We start from the raw sequence: 17,521 nt of genomic DNA, 5'->3' as shown, positions 1-17,521 counted from the left end.
ATAGTATATATATATATATATATATATATATATATATATAATGGGGAATAACCGTGAGTTTTCCTCTCACAATCGTTGTCGGTTAAACTTAATAAAATTTACTGCAAGGTTGACGTTTGGCCGGCAGGAACGAACTCTTGATGTGAAGCATTCAAAGGCGAAATACCCTTGATCTGTGGCGTAATGTGATGCGGAATTTACCATTATTTAATGGAACTAAAGTTGCCGAATCTTTGAATGATTTTTTGGCATCAGTATCCATCGGCTACAGTCGCTTTAAATTAAGTCATTCAAAACAAATAGTAGTGAAACAAATTTCAGTTTGAGCGATATGTTGCATATCAGTTAAAGTGGACATTATACCAATAACTTATTCCATAGTCCGCATATTTAAGCTTTGTTTAGTGAATCCACTTTGCAGCAAGGACAGTTTTTGAATGTCGGCCACAAACGATGGCTTTTTACTGATATGTATACCTGCTTGTTAATCATATTTTTTGATCCAACTTGTTCGTGCGTAGACAAAAAATCGGGGTCAACGAAATGAACTTTTGTGTTTGTCCAAACTAATGAAATAGTAATGAGGTATGGCAAACTCTAAAGATGCCACCTTGCATATTTTCAAGGTGAGCAAGCCGGAATAAAGACGACTCTACATCCAGCCCATGAGCAAAGACATTTAAACGACCTATGATGTAATGAGCAAAATGAGTAGAGAATAGGTACAAACTCACCATCGAGTTCTCCAAACGAGTAAAATGAAAATGGCCACCATGATCAAAACAATCGGTGTTACGATTGCAGCCGCAATGACCGCTGTATACTAAAGTGGAGCAGTGAGCGGTAAGCATTATTTTTACAGCTAAGCGGAGCGAAAATCTTGTCGGACAACTCGGCTTACGTCTGGTTCTTCGCAGTGCTGTCCCTTCCAACCACTCGAACAGAGGCAGTTGTAGCCGAACTCGATGGGATTGTCCTTGCACACGCCACCGTTTAGACATACCTCAGTGCTGGAGTTGGTGCCACTGGCAAGGGCTTTCCTCTCCCACGCGCAAGCCGAGTGCCTCTGATCGCAAGTTGGACCGTACCATGGCTCCTCGCACTCGCATAGAAACTGCTCAAGGTGCGGCCCAGTCTTTGTACAGCCACCTCCATTATGGCAGGGCGATGGATTGCATGGATCGTGCACTTGATAGCACTCTGGACCTTAATGAAGGAGCAATTTTTGAAAGGTTATTTGAATGCATTATGCATTCCCAAAGTACATAATCCACCAAAGACAAAAATAACTCATGCAAATTTTGCTTAAGAATAACGATGCGTCAAATAATTAACCACGCTAGTGTGGGCAGGGCTTACCACTGCCGCCGTTGCAATAGCAAACGCGTCCTTCTTCGTCATCCGTATTAGAACAACTTGCGTATGGTGCACAGGGCTTCAGAAAGCACGTATCCAATTTGTGACAGAGTTCTCCATACCAACCTGCAATTCATCAATAAACCAAACAGACACCTACCAATTGCACAAAATCAACATCAACTCAATTGCTGCTAAAAATCACCTTGCTTATAATCAACTGCACGTTTGTTCTAGAAGCTGTATTTGTGGAACTCTCCAATGAGAAATTTGATGTGTGGCCAGTAGTTACGATGAGGGAACATTTCATCTAGGACTGCACTGAACATCTCCATACACGGTCAAATTCAAAAATAAATCTATTCCACTGACTTCAAATTATAAACGCATTCACAAGGTAAGGAAGTCGACTACTGCGAATGCCTTGTAGTGCTAATTGAACCTGTTAACGAGTTTATCACTGGCACTCAGTAATATGCTTTGGAAGGCGAGACATTGCGCTGAAGCTTTCACACAATTCCATTTGAGGTGCAAAATAAATCTAATTACGGTTTTTTAAAGAGAAAACCAAACTCAGCACTATTCGCGGTTTTGGTTAAAATTGGATCTGGCGTCATTACATCACGGCAGATAACTCGAGTTTACCATGGAACAAGCGTCTGTGGCTCTATTAATGCAATAATGGAATAGTTTAAACACTTAATAAATGTTTTGAACAATTGAAATTTATAAAAGCAATCATTGTTTCAGAATTGTCTATTTCTTTGCGAATTGTTTCCAAAATGATTTATTTAGATTTGCTAATCTTAAATGATTTATCTCTAGGTGATTTCTCAGATCAGTATCTCTGAAAACTTGCAAAGAAAATGTGTAGGTCATGTGCTCCTTAAAAGTAAGGATTAGTTCTTTTCAATTAAAGTAAAATTTAAACAACACTGGTAGCTGGAGTCCAGTTATTTCCCCCATCTTTATGACTCCAAATTGTGCGTGTAGATTCAATCTTTCTTAGTTGATAGGTTACTTTGTTCTTTAAACACAGACGCAATCAATAGCTTTTTAAATATCTGTGGAAGACTTTATGTATTACGTTAAAAATGAACCTCAAATGACAAGGGTAACTTTAGAATCCTCATTTGAAATCCTGTGTTTGATAGGCCCCGACGATTAAGTTTTCCTTATACAGAAATGAGGCAGCATAGTTGCTCAAATCTTTTGGTTATAGGTGAAATAGGAGAAATACTGACCTGGAATACATTTGCGTTCACCATTTTCTCCACAGTAGAATGACTGATAATCGGGCTTGCAGTACGTTTCGCATTGCTCGCCATAATAATGCGAAGAACATGTAAGTTTAATCGATGCCTCGATCCTAGAATAGTAATAAATGAGCGGTAATGCATAATGGTCATTTTATTTCAAATTTGTATATTGACATTCATATCGTATCGCTCAAAACAACGTATTCCTTGTGTTTGTACTTAACGAAGAATTTCATCTTTGAAATAGATAAAAAATACAATTAACCATCGCAATAGCTCAATATTCTGCTACATGTAGGTACATTCAATTTAAAGTCGTTGTGCATTCTCCACGTACTGTACATTGGGGTGAATGTTAAAATGTAGACATAGGAGTATGAAAGTGCAGTATACCCATCAAGCCACCCGAGCCTGATAGCATTATTGTGAAAGCTAACCATTCATAGTGATTCAATAAAAGACGAGGCCTATTTGAGAGAGGAAAAGTATTTCATTAAATTCGCAGCAAATGCGCATTTCGATAAAACCCTTCCATTCACGTTCATTTACAGTCTTGACGGGGTTTTAGCTTCATCAAGCAAAAAAGTCATTTAACATTGGTTGCGACCTCACTCAACGCAGAACGTTACCATGAGACAGGTGTTTTGGTCGAGGCAGGAAGGAATTTCACACAGAACGAAGTCAGGTGAACATTACAAATACTGCTTTGTAATTAAAATATCAAGAATTAAAAGGTGCTTGCCATACGCAGTTTTATGGTTCGAAATCATTTTGTGAACAGCTTAATACCCTACGCAATATAAACAAGCTTAGGTAATATCAGACGTTTACATCTGCCCTCCTTTAAGGTCTTGATAAAACAGGACATCACGTCTAGTAAGGAAAGAATTTAATTGCTTCGTATAGATACGTAAAGATGGTCTTGTATACAATCAAAAAGGCTGTTCGTATTTAATGAATAGCTTTCACGCTAACAATTTTAACCTCGTCTCAAAGTTGGATTCAAATGCAGATGGGGGAGAGAATTCACAAACTGGAACTTTACTTAACCAAATCCAGAATTTCCGTTTTTGGCAAATCATTTTATTTGTGGCATTGAAAAGATGCAGAGTATATCTTATTGTTGATGAACGAGCAAAACATAAACCTACTTCACTTCTGTGTTGTAAGATGTTTCTTCCTTCTTCGATAGTTCAATGACCTGAAAATCAGCGTGACTGGAAACTGGCATCGCGGTGGAGACAAACTTCGCGATGAGGTCATCTGAGGTAGACAGATCCGAATCCCAAGCTTCAATGCGCATTTCGATTAATTTCTTCAGGTTTTTAAGTAAAATGTAGACATTTTAATTCAAATAGAAAATAAATCTCGCGAATAAGAGAGTGAAGGAGGTAAACTTACTGGTATGCTCTTAAAGAGAGGGAGTTCAATCATTTCATTTATTTTCGATTGCGAACCAATTACATGCGTTGTCTTCTTGGCTACGTTGCACTCAGTAGGAGGGCTTAATTGAAACGAAAAAAAATTTATTATCATAGTTTGCAGGTTAGTTACAAAGTGATAAGAATTTATGAGGTGAAAAAGGTATGAAATATTGTGCATTTCACCCATCAGCAAGCAGTGAGATATTAGCCGTTGTTCGGAATACTCTAGTTGAAGCGTCAAACGAACCACACCTCCATAAAGAAAAAGAATACTATTTAAATACGTGATGCTCAAATGATCAAACCCTCGAAGTCCAGCAAAATATTTGGCTGACTCAGTGTGGGACTAGGCATGACATTTCCTCATCGCGTCGAAATAACAATTGGATGTAGAAATAGCTCTTTAACACCTGACCTGCTTTTGCCAAAATCGTGATATCAAATCGTGATATCAAATTCTCACTTGTCATACGAATTAAGCGCAGGAAGAAGATTGAACCATACTGCATGAACTCGAAGAGTGACCAGCTCTGATCGAACATGAAATTCATGAAAACAAGCTGTGGTCACACAGAGTAAAGGATCCCTTCAATATAAATATACACCCATTACTTGCGCAGACGTTGGATGTGGGCAATAAAACCATTTGCGAAACTCCATTAACTTGGGGTATTAATAAAATTTTACTAATGTCGAAAACGACAAAAAAACAGCTTACGGCTTACCTCTGATCTGCACTCCATATGCAAATGACAAAGTAGACATCGCATGTGCGTGCGAATACGTCGCACCAACCCAAGCTGGAGTAGTGTCCTGGGTTCGCATAAGCTAATTCCAACTCGAGTTTTCCAGGCACATCCTGCTGGACAGAAGTAAGTCATTATCAGACTCGTTGGGTGACTCACAAAACAGCGTGGAACGGCATGACAATGATAATTTCAGTTAATTGACACTTCATTCCACCTCTTATGAAATCGACGTATAAGCATTTCTAGTGTTTCAGCATTTCTTAAACATCCATAGACATGTCTGCCTCAAAGCACTTTTGTAGTAATCATAAAAGAATTTTATCAACGGGAGAAACTACTTTTTAAGTAAACGGCATTTAGCACGTGATAACCGCGTTCTCGCAACAACTAATCAAATGTACAGCTTTATTCCCTTATAAACGGGTAATCTCATTTGGCAAGTGGTAGGTAAGATGAAGTTAATTTTTCATCAATCGCCTCAGATATTTTATGCTACCAAAATCTAGCTGTCATTATGGAATCTTACCGTCGAATGACTTTTGCAGTTGCAGAGGCGCACTAATGGAAGGAGAAGTGTCACAATGAAGAGCATCTCAGTTCCATTTATGCAAAAATGTGGCGAAACTTTTTGATAAAGTGGCTTATCGCTAAAATAAACGGGCGGAATTTGAGAGCACTTGAACTAAGTCGACGAGCGCCAATAAAATGCGCCGTCAGTGTTACTGCAACCAATAAACCTACGAGCTAACGAAAGTGACGTGCAGGCATATCGCAACGCCAGCACTAGATTCCAACGGCTGTTTACATGAAGTAGGGCTGGCATGGGCTTGAATGTTTTGAGATATTGCTTGTTTCATAAAATATTTCTTCAGGATTTAATCACCGATTTAATCAGTATAAACCAAGGTTGTACAATAAGGATACATTAATTTGCTAGAAGAAATAATAACTTGTAACGCTCCAAGATTTCCCTGAGGACGAAAGACGACTATATACTCTACACATATATATATATATATATATGTGTAGAGTAGGAGTTGAGGTTACTGGAATGGCCCAGAGGCCGACCCATCCAGTGAAGATGCAATGGCCATGTTACCAAGTGGTCCTTTACCAGACGTGTTAGTGGTTGTTTACCAACGCGTTGCATAACTGTCTCTAAATACCACTGAACGAACGCGGAAAAGTCATTTAATAGTTATAATGGTACCAGTTTAACCATTAGCGTAATTTTTAAATAAGTTCCTTCGCTTTAAATACGCATTTTGTCCAAAAATATGATTATCATACAACAACAAACAGTAAACCGAAATTTAATGCTCCCTAATTTTTAACAATTTTAAACAGATATTTTTAGGCGATGGTGTACCATTTTACGTTCACTCTTTATGGTAAGCATTAAAAAGTACCTTCAGCCTAACTGACATCTGAAGTTTTAACACTCAATAAAGGTGGTAGTCGGTGAACTGGTTTTGCCACCTTGAGGTAATTAAGTGGCTGTGCAGAGATTGCATTTTCAATTAATACTTTACAAAATTATGCCGACCACTTTTAAGCTTACAAGTCAATCACAATTAAAGGTAATTCATTAGCGTTTTGTGTTTAATGGAAATGTGGCAAATGCAAACTGTTCCTCATAAGTGCAAATCGCGTTTACTTAGTTAGATGGTAATACTTGCTTTTATCTTTCTTTAATTCTAGCCTCTAAATGGCCGCCGTTGAGCAGATGATCAAAGGAATAGGCCGTAAGCAAATTCGTAATGTTCATAGGCATTTACGAAAAATCTGCACTTATTCTCAAGGAATCACGCGCAATCGCTTCCTCCAAGAGTAGTGCTTGGAAAGGTTCAGCCATTACTTCGCCGTCTGCTGTCAGAAACTGTAACCACTTGTGCACAATTGGATCAACTTTTAAAATAAGCCACATTCTGCTAATATAATGCATTTTGAGGGGATTTTCCTGATTACAGTGCTTTTCACTTATGTGGGATTCTTACATCGCGGAATATTCAGAGAGGGCTTTGTTTGGGTATTGTAACAAAACATTTGAATCATATTATAGCATTTTCCAACAAACCGAATGCGTAAGTTGACTAAAAATGTAATCTAGCTCACTAACCAGTATGCTTCTCGATCCATCTACGGAAGTCTCTCTTCATCATCTATTGTGCGCTGGTTTACAACTTCATGTCACTCGTGCACGCGCGCATCCTGTGCAGCATCGACCATCGGTGGACTGCCTTTGTGTTTATATCAGGCGCAATCACAACATAAACTCTCGCCTCTGCTGTATCGTCAACACACTATTGCCGTGACCAATACACTACTCCCCCCAATTGATAAAAAATGCTCGAAAATGCTTCATTAAAGTCCTTTCCTACTGACACATTCACATACATTCATGCTGGCGGTTTTCTGTAAATTAACCTAAATTAAATTCCTACTGGGCTAAAAGCTTCGCTTAAATTCCACAAACACAATCACTAAAGGCTTATGTCTTTAACTATCCGGAGCAAGGCTGCATGGAAACTTGTTAAAGGTTACATAATGAGCATTTATAAAGCCATGTGAAGGCTCAATTCCACCTTCGGTGTACGTAATACAACTGAGCGGTTCCATAAAGAGTTGCATTACCTGTCAACCGTGCCAAGCATTTCACAGAATACTATAGTGATCAACCAGAATAGTAGGCTCAATGGGGGATATGTAAGAGGGCTGAATTGGTAATACTAATATTTCAGTAGTTTTATCGATATCGATACAAAATTCGCCCACCCGAAGACACTCCATCTTATTTTTTGGTTGTTCACTGTGTCTGAATTGCAAAATTGTTTGATACCTCAGAAAACATCTGTGGAAGGATATTTACGACCTGCCTATCAATTTTAAAACATTATCCTCATACAAACAATAGTTGCCAAATCACTTATTCAGCATGAGTACATGCATAGAGTTTGAGCGGCCTTTGTATGTATTTTTACTCCTACAACTTAATCTTTTGCAGATGTTTAATAAAACAGATATGGGATCTGATGATTAAATATCTATGACATCGGTGTTTTCTACATTTAATCGAGAAATTCGTGCAAAATATATTTGCAATCGCATCATTTGTTGGCGGCATACTGTCCATCTCTGCTAATCATTCACAACAAATCAGGATAAAAAGTAGTAGTTGTAAAATAAGGAAATGGGTATTGAATGCGTTTGTCACGATGACCGGTTTCATTTTTTTGCGATACGGAGTAGCTTCGTGAGAGTTGACTCTCCGCTCTCAACAGAGCGTTTCGGAAGACCATTTGGATTTTGAGAGTTATGTTCCTCCCCTTCTAATGCAGTCAAAAAGTCCGAAGTTCGCGGAGTCAGGAGCGGCTGCCGACTGTACACTGACTCCGACCGCGGGGATGAAAATGAATCGCGGTCCTGGGAGATCAAAGTGTTATACGACTTCGGCAGAGGCGCCAGACTGTCTGGCCGAACCGGCAGCTCTGGTGGTGGTTTCTCCTCTATAGAAATTTCATAATCATTTGAGGTGGAAGTGCACAAATCGCCTTCTCTTGACGAAGGAGATGTGACTGTGCAATATTCGTAGAACTGCTGAGTGCTGTCGGCATTCTGTGAATCCACTGCATCGCTCATTATGACGTAATTGCAAAAAACATCCTTGAAGGGAATACGTTCAGTAACTGGACACTTTGCACCACCATGACCGTAGACGAGTGGTTCGATGGGGATCTGTGGTTTTCTAACACGTAACGTGTCGGAACATATGTAATGTGTTTGGACAGCTTAAAAACGAATTTAAATAAAGACGAATGATTACCTTCGTCGGAGTACTCGCAGTCGCAAGCAACAAGGAACAATCGCACATAGGAGTATCACAACCAGACCCGATACAACACATCCTGCGATAATCGCGTTGGTCCACTACAAATGTCAAGTTTTAGTGTCAAAGTGTTCATTGACATTGGGCTATAATTAATTATAAAACTACATAATTGATAATTGAACAATATTAATGCCAAAGTGGGTTTTTTACCAACGCGACTTCGCCGTTGGCTTTGTGCTTGAGAATTCAATGCACCCGCTTGCCCAAAGGCAGGGCATGTTGAAGATTTGTTTGTTTAACTAGTATTATTTGGAACACTACTTGAAACCCTAAACATCATTGTGTCAAAGCTATGTCGTTAAACTTTCCTTTATATTATAACTTGGTGCAATTTAATTATTAACAAGTGAGTGAGTTACAATTCTTAAACTTGGAAATTAAGGTTAATTTTGGGGAAAGTGGAATCTTTGATTACATAAAGATATAATTAGGGAAAATAGCAATATATGTATGCATAATTTAAAAGGGTGTTTACATCTGGAATCGTGCACAATTCGCCTTTCCAACCACTAGTGCAGTTGCAAATGAACTTAAAGTCCTCCATTAGATCCACACAGAGTCCGCCATTTTTGCAGACACTGACAGACCTACTGATGCTGTTGCCACCGGAGGAATAATTGTCCTTCTTGTACATTCCAAAGAGGTCTTGAAGATCGGCATTAGCCAATTTCTGGCTGGCTACCTCACACGGCGATCGTTGCACGTGACACAATTTTCCAGTCCACTGAATTGGACAGTTGCAAGTGAATGCGTTGTGCTTTTCCCCAGTCCTAACACATTGACCCTGATTTTCGCATGGAGATGGGACGCAGGGATTGTAGCCAGCATAGCAATGAGCATCTGCCACAAAGGAAATATAGCAAATCAACCTCTACTTCCCAAGCTACTGTTGCTCCAACTGGAAAGGGAGAGGGGTCGTTGGGTAATTCAACCAGAAAGTCGGAAATTAACTGGTTTTGATAAGTTCTTCGGAAGAAAGTCATGTAACTTAAGAAAGGTATCAGATATCACTAATTTTCTTAAGCGAAATGTGACTTAAAAGTTAAACTGAACGTTTGTGCAAGGTATGTTTGACTTCATTAGTAGACTTTTGATTATGGTTTGGTGAATATTTTGTTATATGGACCAACAGAAAGATTCTGATTTCTTGGAGCAAAGGTTATTAAGTTTCAACTGTTTCATACACACTCACCCTCACTTCCCCCACAAATGCAGTTGTAGCCAGTTGGAGTATCCACATTTACACATTCAGCTCCTGGAATACATGGTTTGTAGAAACAAGCGTCTGGTTTCTCACAAAACTGTCCACGAAAACCTATTTATCAAAACCGTAAGAAGCGTAAGCGCTCATCCCTCTTTTGGGCAAATTACAACATAAGAGCAGCACTTTCTAACCCCATTATTAAAAAATACCCTTTTAGGATTAGGGAGATTTGCGTCAACGAACAAACGCTTTCGTAGTGATATTCTCAACCGCTCTCAAAACACTCTGGAAATTCTTATTTTACGGAATGGTTAATCATACATCTGTGAGAATAGTGTTTTAATTTCAACTGCAAAATCATCGACCAGCACCATCACTAAAGGTGGAAGTTTGGGAATTTATGTATCATGATCGAACCTAAGACTCAGAACTCCCACAAAATACTCTCCAAATTTCACATTAAAGGACTGAATCAGGCCCAAGTAGCCTGATTCTATGGCAGTGTATGAGGATTCACTTGCGCTGCTGAGCATAGCAGGTTAAGAAATCATCGGCTGAAAACCAACATTTCAATTTCACAAAATTGAAATAACATCACTTTTGATTCGATATGGAAATAAAAGCAGCTAGAGTCTGTCAGTCATTAATTCGTTTTAAAAGTCTCCTAGAGAAGTTGATACTAAAAAGGCGCTGGGTATTTAAGAAGGACTCCGTCATTAGTTCCCAAATTGTCATTGCTGACACTGTTATTGCTACATTTGGCACGCTTACCAGGAAGGCATACGCTCGTTCCGTTTTCATGACACCCCAACATACTGGGGTATTTCTCCGGAAAACATTCAATCGAGCATCTCTCTCCGTAGAAGCCTTTTATGCATTCCACTGCCAAAATTGCTGTGATACTATGGAACAGAAAACAATCTTTGGAAACCGGATCACTGTTTCGCATCCACATTTCCTAAGCTTTCAAAAATCCTGAAAGCATACTTTTTCAATGCAAATTATTATCCCAAATTATTAAAATGAAGAGTCCAGTTATTTCGATATGCACACATTCGACACTGTTTACTAGATAATCTCATCTTTTTGTACGAATTTAACAAAAACGTCCCAATCTCCCCTATCCTTTAGTAAAATAATTCTTTCTACCAAAAACAATTTATTTAGGGAATCAAAATTGCATTTATATTGCAACAACCAATACCGTTGATTCGATCTTTCAAGCCTGAACAACAGTTAAAGACGTTTGTAAACCTTCCACGCCCCATATATAACGCATGTTTATCAAAGTGACTTGATCAGACATGCCCACTGCAGAAGTAATGTATCGCTTAATTGAACACTTTTAAGGTTCAAATGTTTTAATGTAGGCAAAGTGAAGATTCATGAACACCTACTTTACATGTTCGTTGTGGCCTGTACTTTCGGTCTTGACGAGACCAGCGCTTATAATTGTATTTGGAACCGGAACTTCTACGAAATGATTTCCAAAGATAGCAATGAGATCGTGAGATGTAAAGCGATCGTTATCGTAGGCCGATATCTCAATTTGAATGCTTTTCTGTAGACAAAATAGGGAATAAAAGCCTTTTAAAAGGTGATAGAAGTATTAACCAATTTCTGCGTCAACTGTGTTAAAATGAGTCCCGTACGTAAATAAGTACTTCACGAGCCAATTTCGCAGCAAATAATTATTTTCTAATAAACAATTTCATCTAAGAAATTTCATGTTAAAGTTAAGGCTTACTGGAATCGGGTATCTCAGGGGGATCCGAAACGCGTCCTTTCCGGCATATTTCACGTGCGATTTATCATAGTGAGTTTCAGTCGAGGTTGAGTAAAGGTTACAGTCCGTAGATCTTTTGGAATAAATATTCAAAAAGGTCACTATCGTTACATCGAAAGTTTATTTCGTTTAAGAGAGAAAGAGGAAACTTTTCGCTCTAAAACCGATCGCAGCTTTCTTGAATGTCTTTATTTAATCTGCTACTGCACTTATAACCACATATACACCCAATGAATTTAATTACTTCGTCTTAAAGTAAAAAAATTAGTTTCATACTGTTGACTCTATAGGTTTCAGGAGAAAATACTTAGTGGACTAGCAGATGATTACGGTAGCATATCACATGGATAAATTTATATTCGTTTGGTCACAAAGTACGTTTCCATTCTGACCCAGAAGAGTCTCGTGGAGTTACCCTGGCATCTAATGCACAGCACATGGTAGATACCTGCTGCTGCATTATCCCATTTGTTCAGAGAAACTGAAACTCTTGCAAATTCGTGAAATGTGCAATTTCTGATGAAACAAAGTTCATGACACCAGAGTTAGATCAAAGTACAAACAAAAGTAAAGAAAACTAGGCTCCGAAAAATCGTTCCTTTCATTCAAAATAGTCCTTTTAGAGCATTAGTGGTGCCGAATTAGTCAAGTTTACGAATTTACTATGAATTCTTTCCCTAAAAGAATAGCGAATATCGAAATTACGATAAGACTTGTTGAAGTGGAGAACTGCGTATTCAGGGGTTTTTCATTCAACCTTTGTCTTTCCATGGAAGGATTGAGCGCCCCATTTAACTAAACGCTTAGTTTACATTGAACGCTTGGGTTACCTTAATCAGTACTGAAACTGGGTGCTGTTCGTTTTGGTGACCTCGGCTTGTTTTGCCAATGAGGAAGACATGAAATGAACTTATTCATGTTAAAGTTGACGAGTGGATTTTGGCTCCAGGATTACGTTTACGAATCACACAAGTCAGGATTGGGTAAGAAAGCACTCAGAAATGAACATACGAGTTCAAAGAAGTGACGCAAATGTTGAAGTAAGTGTCACACCAGTTATCGTTGAACGATCGGTCGCAGTAACCATCGGCGGCCTCGTGTTTTGGATTGGTGTAGTACAAGGAGAGGCGAAGGTCCGCGACCACTTTCTTTATTGGTATGAATTATAAAAATCCGCGTAACATTGAGATAGAAGCGGAAGCCATGAGAAATAGCTAAAGACGATTCTTTAATGCGAGGATTTATTTTAATTAAGCAGCGGTCTTTTCAGTTAGCAACTGAGCAGCTTACTTTGAGGATGAGAGTGTGTATTGCGAAAACGCCGCAGTAGTGGAAAAATCCCTTCTCAAAGAGGAATATCATTACGGTAGTTTGGAAAAAAACTAAGGTGAGTGTCCCTCTTGAATTCGTGAGCGGGCAAGTTAATATGACCCAAGATTAGTTCACACAAATAAAAACTCTTACCGCTACATGAATTGAGACAATATGTCCATCGGAAATTGAATGGTAGCTTCAGAAAATGAATCTGCGTAAATCGTTCTAGTTTTGAGTCCTTTGATCTGCTCTTTGAGTTAAGCATAGTATCTGTTCACCAATTTAGTTTATTTTTGTTCACACATAAAAATGCCTCTCCCACTATCCCCTTAGTCCTTCATCGACTGATTCAAAATCGAGTTGCGAGTTGCAGATGGAAAGGGATGTGGTTTCGAGAACCCAAGATCTCCCTAGCACACCTCACATTACAGGAATAATTCAATAAGTGACTAAAGTTGTCTTCACTATCTGTAAACATAGATCGCCCTTTATCAAAACTGTCATTTTTGGTCTCATGTACATCACGGGAAAAAATGCACTGCTACTGTTGACGATAGTTCAAGTATTGCAAGATGGTATCGGCGATTAAAATCTTATCAAATTCAACTAAGCACTTAAGATTTTCGGATCCTAGACCGGCTAAATTATAACCGCCTTATATCTAAGGTTAAAACATCGCAAAACTTTCAAACTGAACAATATCCACAGCTGCTTCTGAACTCATCGCATATGGGAGCTAGGACTTTACGCGTACTTTATTAATGACATTATGTGCATGCATGTCAAATGCTTGCGCGTAGCATTGATGTGGAGAAGAGCAGTTTCTCAATCTGAGGCATAAATCTTTCCTTTTGTCTAAAGTGTTTGTTACAGGGTTATTCCTTAGAATGCACATCTCTAAACACTGAAGCTGAGCCTACTTTTTGGTTGCCGATCATATTATGAATACAGCACGATCTAGCTACTATATGGATGACAAGAGTAAAATGTTGGCATGAATGCTCCTTTATTAAAAGTTGGACCGCAATTTTAGCTGCATAACACATCTAGCGTTGAAGTAGTTATACTTGAAACCACATTTTTGGACAAGTTAGTGATATACTACTTTTGATAACTTTTGGAGACCATAAAACATGCACCGTGATTGAAAGAGTTAACAGACATTTGCGACAAATTATTTCCAAAATTGCCTCAACCTACCCCAAGTTGAATAGCTGATACAGATCCATTGATGAGCAACAGCAGTCCGATTAATGCCCACACGCGCCCATTATTCATTGCGAATCTAAAATCAATGCGCTGTATGAATGAGCGTCTACCTCCTGCGTTGACATTGACGCTCAGTCCAGGGGACACAATTATTTACGTTTCATTTGCCGGAGGAATGCGCGACTGAAGGCGCGTGCACACAGCTGATCTGATTGATCTATTTGCAGGAACCAATGGGGACGCCGCATCGGTTATCTATCAAGCTCTTCCCGTTCATCCAAAAGCCTTCGAATTCCAATGTAGGGTGCATGCGGATAATTTAAACACTTTATCGCCTCCATGTCAGGCCTCACGAAGCTTCACTGTCGCCGCAACCACTTCAAACTGCAAGAAATGATCACAGATATTAAGAAAGAGTGTTTATTATCAACCATAACAATGTCGATCAATGGAATCAAAGATATTTTACGTGTCCCTTTGATTGCTTTTGCAAACAAAGAATTGCAAATGATGAATGTGCCATTAGCGGTACAAACAAAATCATAATGGTGGGCTCCCCTTGCGAATTTAGCATATAACTTCGATAACTCATTAGCACAAACCCCATTTCGACTAGGTGGTTGATCCTAATGTTACTAGACTTGTTCGTTTAATTCAATCACAATCACATCATCCAGAAGTCCATAGGAACTTTGAAAGGTATTGCAATGTGGGATGAAATTCCAACAGAGCAATAAATGCTATAAAAAATCCAAATCGATACAAACAGTAAAAGCTATGGTCATATACTCCTGAATAAGTAGCTATGCATACTAAATAAAGATGTGAAATATAAAAGGGCCTGATTTTTTGATTTTGATTTGGTGCGTCAAGCAGTAGCTCTCTGTTATTTTTTGTACTTATCCTTGTGCGTCTAGCTAATTTGGTAAATTCAATTAAGTCCTTGCATTTTTACTGCTTTTGGCCAATTCTTTCTTTTGACGTAGCTGGTATATCGCATATTGCTACTAAGTTGTTTTATGAGGCTAAAATTGTTGCCTCAGTGCTTCTCAGTCTTTCGCATGGGGTATATCTCGTTTGGCGTGTTCCACTTTCGTATTTTCAGGAATCCATGGACTTGGTATCCGAGTGTAAAATTTTGCAGGAATTTTGTGGGTCTGATGCGTTATATTTTAAAAGATGCGATTATGGCTCAATCAAAGGCTTTTTTGTCTCGACTCCTGCAGTACCATGTATATACTTAAAAGTTCGAGAATCATTCCCTATTATTGCAACCACTTTGCTAACAGAGAAAAAAGCTTCTGAGAAAGACGACGGCTTCCTGGAATACAGGATTGATGTACTTCCTCGTGTTTTTGTCAGCTTTTATCAAAGTGTTGATATTTCCAATAGCCTCTCATTTATCATACGCTGTGACTGGCTTCAGTCAGACAAGATAAAGGCAATCGATGATCGGTTGGTATCAATTTACGAAGAACACATCATGGATTCTCCTCTGGGTTCCCATTTTACCTTCATTGAGCACGAACTCCTCGCGTTTTTGTTCCCTAGCATTTCTGGGTCCGGTGTGACTATGATTTTCGAGTCAGCTGCGCCGGAAAATATCCGAATAGTTAACTTTATTATTGAACACAATGAGCAGAAGCTGCGAGAAATTTCCCCTGAAAAGATTTACTTATGTGAAGTTTGTCTTGATGGTGTTCCTGGCAAACAAAGTTTTCGCTTCAGTGCTTGTAGTCACCTATTTTGCCGCAAGTGCATCCGTGATACCTTTGAAACCAATTTGAATTCTGGTTTACCAGGCGGATCGCTAAGGTGTCTGGCGTGTGATAGGGAAGTTGCACCGTTCGAGGTAAGAATTGTTTGCGATTCCCAATTAAGTTCGATCATCTTCATCCCAGTGTCTTAGATTAACATTACAAGGCCCCTTTTTCGTTTTTAATTATGTCTATTTTCCAACTGGAATCATTACAATAATACGTCTGAGTGTGGTCGAGATAAATTTCCACAAGCAGTTTGCTGGGATGTTTGCGGTTCCAGTTTTTGCAACCAATTAAGGATAAAATTTACACATTTTGGTGATTTTTTCACTTGCATCAGGTATCGCTTCTTAGTAGATATATTAGTTTCTGCGGTCGATGTGCATCAAGCACATTTTAAATATCTCATCATTCTATGTTTCTAACGGAGTTTACTTTTTTGAGATACGGAAAGTGGCCCTACTGTCAATCAGCCATAAGGTGTTGTTTTTCTTCTAACAGATTCGTGCTTTGCTCTCGAAGGAACTGTACGAGCGATATGAAATGGTACTTCTTGCTAGAGCGCTGGACCAAATGTCGGACATAGCGCAATGTCCCAGAAAAGATTGCCAAACTAGTGTTGTTCTTTTATCACCGTCTCTTGGAAAGTGTTCAAAGTGTGAACTCTGCTTTTGCCCAAAATGCAGGAGAACCTATCACGGTGAAGGTAATTGCACATCCATCTTGCCCTTTGGGGATATCACATTAGGTAAGCTTGATACACTTCTTCAGTATGCTTTGTGAACCTGGACTTGCAGTGATAATGACGTGTTTTGGGTGAATTTTCAAACCAGGACAGTTAGTACTCTGGGGTACTTTTGAACCGAATGGTCCATATTATTGAAAATTCAAGTACATTGACAAGTGTGTCTGAAAATGAGTTTTGTGGAGCCTTAGACAATACTTACCTATTTTCGATAGACTTTTTTCCCGATTGCTATATGTATTGTTTCATTATTTCTTTTTTTTGCCCTTGGAAACTCACGTAGATTCCGTCTAGTTAGATGCCGCTTGAGTAATTCAGGTCTAATATCCTTTTTTCCACGTAGAGGAGGTCGCAGAAATATTTGAAGGCACTGATGAGGAGCTTAAGCAGACATTGATTGGGCGATTCGGTGAAAACAGCCTGAGAAATCTTTTGAGTGAGCACTATACTCTTAAATATAAGGCAGAGAAAACCCAGCGATGTCCTAGGTGTCAGGCATATGTTCAGGTAATTTTATTACTATCTTTAACCCTTCTTGTGATACCATTGAACCTTGCCACCTACATGGCTAGCATTAGGTTACTTAAGTCATTGCTCCGTTCTTACTGTTATTTGAGCAAACTGGTCTTTATTATGCATTCGGCATTTGCCGTCTTGACGTATTACGAATATCTTATTTATTCTCATTGTCCAATCAAACCGTCGTGCCGAAGGCCCCACAGTTGGTCTTCATATGTCTGTTGTAGAGAATGGAAGGCTGCAATGCTATGCAGTGCTCTCTCTGTGGCGAGGTCTTTTGTTGGCTGTGCTTGAAAAGGCTCGATGC

At 39.0% G+C, this 17,521-nt stretch overlaps 2 protein-coding genes across 2 annotated transcripts in view; both read right to left on the bottom strand. All coding sequences in view use genetic code 11, as the record gives it.

The window, feature by feature from the left end:
- EGR_01507 (Neurogenic locus protein delta) overlaps positions 1 to 5,380 on the bottom strand; it is a gene marked incomplete at both ends in the record, with an annotated part of 6,160 nt that extends 780 nt beyond the window's left edge. Inside the window, 8 exons of the mRNA XM_024490756.1 lie at positions 735 to 823; positions 902 to 1,206; positions 1,360 to 1,482; positions 2,601 to 2,725; positions 3,767 to 3,930; positions 4,017 to 4,119; positions 4,765 to 4,898; positions 5,315 to 5,380. Coding sequence (XP_024354621.1) covers positions 735 to 823; positions 902 to 1,206; positions 1,360 to 1,482; positions 2,601 to 2,725; positions 3,767 to 3,930; positions 4,017 to 4,119; positions 4,765 to 4,898; positions 5,315 to 5,380 — 1,109 coding nt within the window. The remainder of the gene's footprint in view (positions 1 to 734; positions 824 to 901; positions 1,207 to 1,359; positions 1,483 to 2,600; positions 2,726 to 3,766; positions 3,931 to 4,016; positions 4,120 to 4,764; positions 4,899 to 5,314) is intronic.
- Positions 5,381 to 8,013: 2,633 nt separating this feature from the next.
- On the bottom strand, positions 8,014 to 14,259 carry EGR_01506 (hypothetical protein; the record flags this gene model as incomplete). The annotated part of the gene is made up of 9 exons (XM_024490755.1): positions 8,014 to 8,533; positions 8,612 to 8,715; positions 9,153 to 9,517; positions 9,870 to 9,992; positions 10,653 to 10,783; positions 11,279 to 11,442; positions 11,629 to 11,740; positions 12,679 to 12,815; positions 14,182 to 14,259. The coding sequence occupies 9 exons, from the start codon at positions 14,257 to 14,259 to the stop codon at positions 8,014 to 8,016; spliced, it is 1,734 nt and encodes a 577-aa protein (XP_024354620.1).
- Between the last annotated feature and the right edge of the window lie 3,262 nt (positions 14,260 to 17,521).

Source organism: Echinococcus granulosus (assembly GCF_000524195.1).
Source record: "Echinococcus granulosus chromosome Unknown EG_S00006, whole genome shotgun sequence".
Classification (NCBI taxonomy): Eukaryota; Metazoa; Platyhelminthes; class Cestoda; order Cyclophyllidea; family Taeniidae; genus Echinococcus; species Echinococcus granulosus.
The sequence above is the reverse complement of the archived record's forward strand: the minus strand, read 5'-3'. Positions and strand labels throughout refer to the sequence as shown.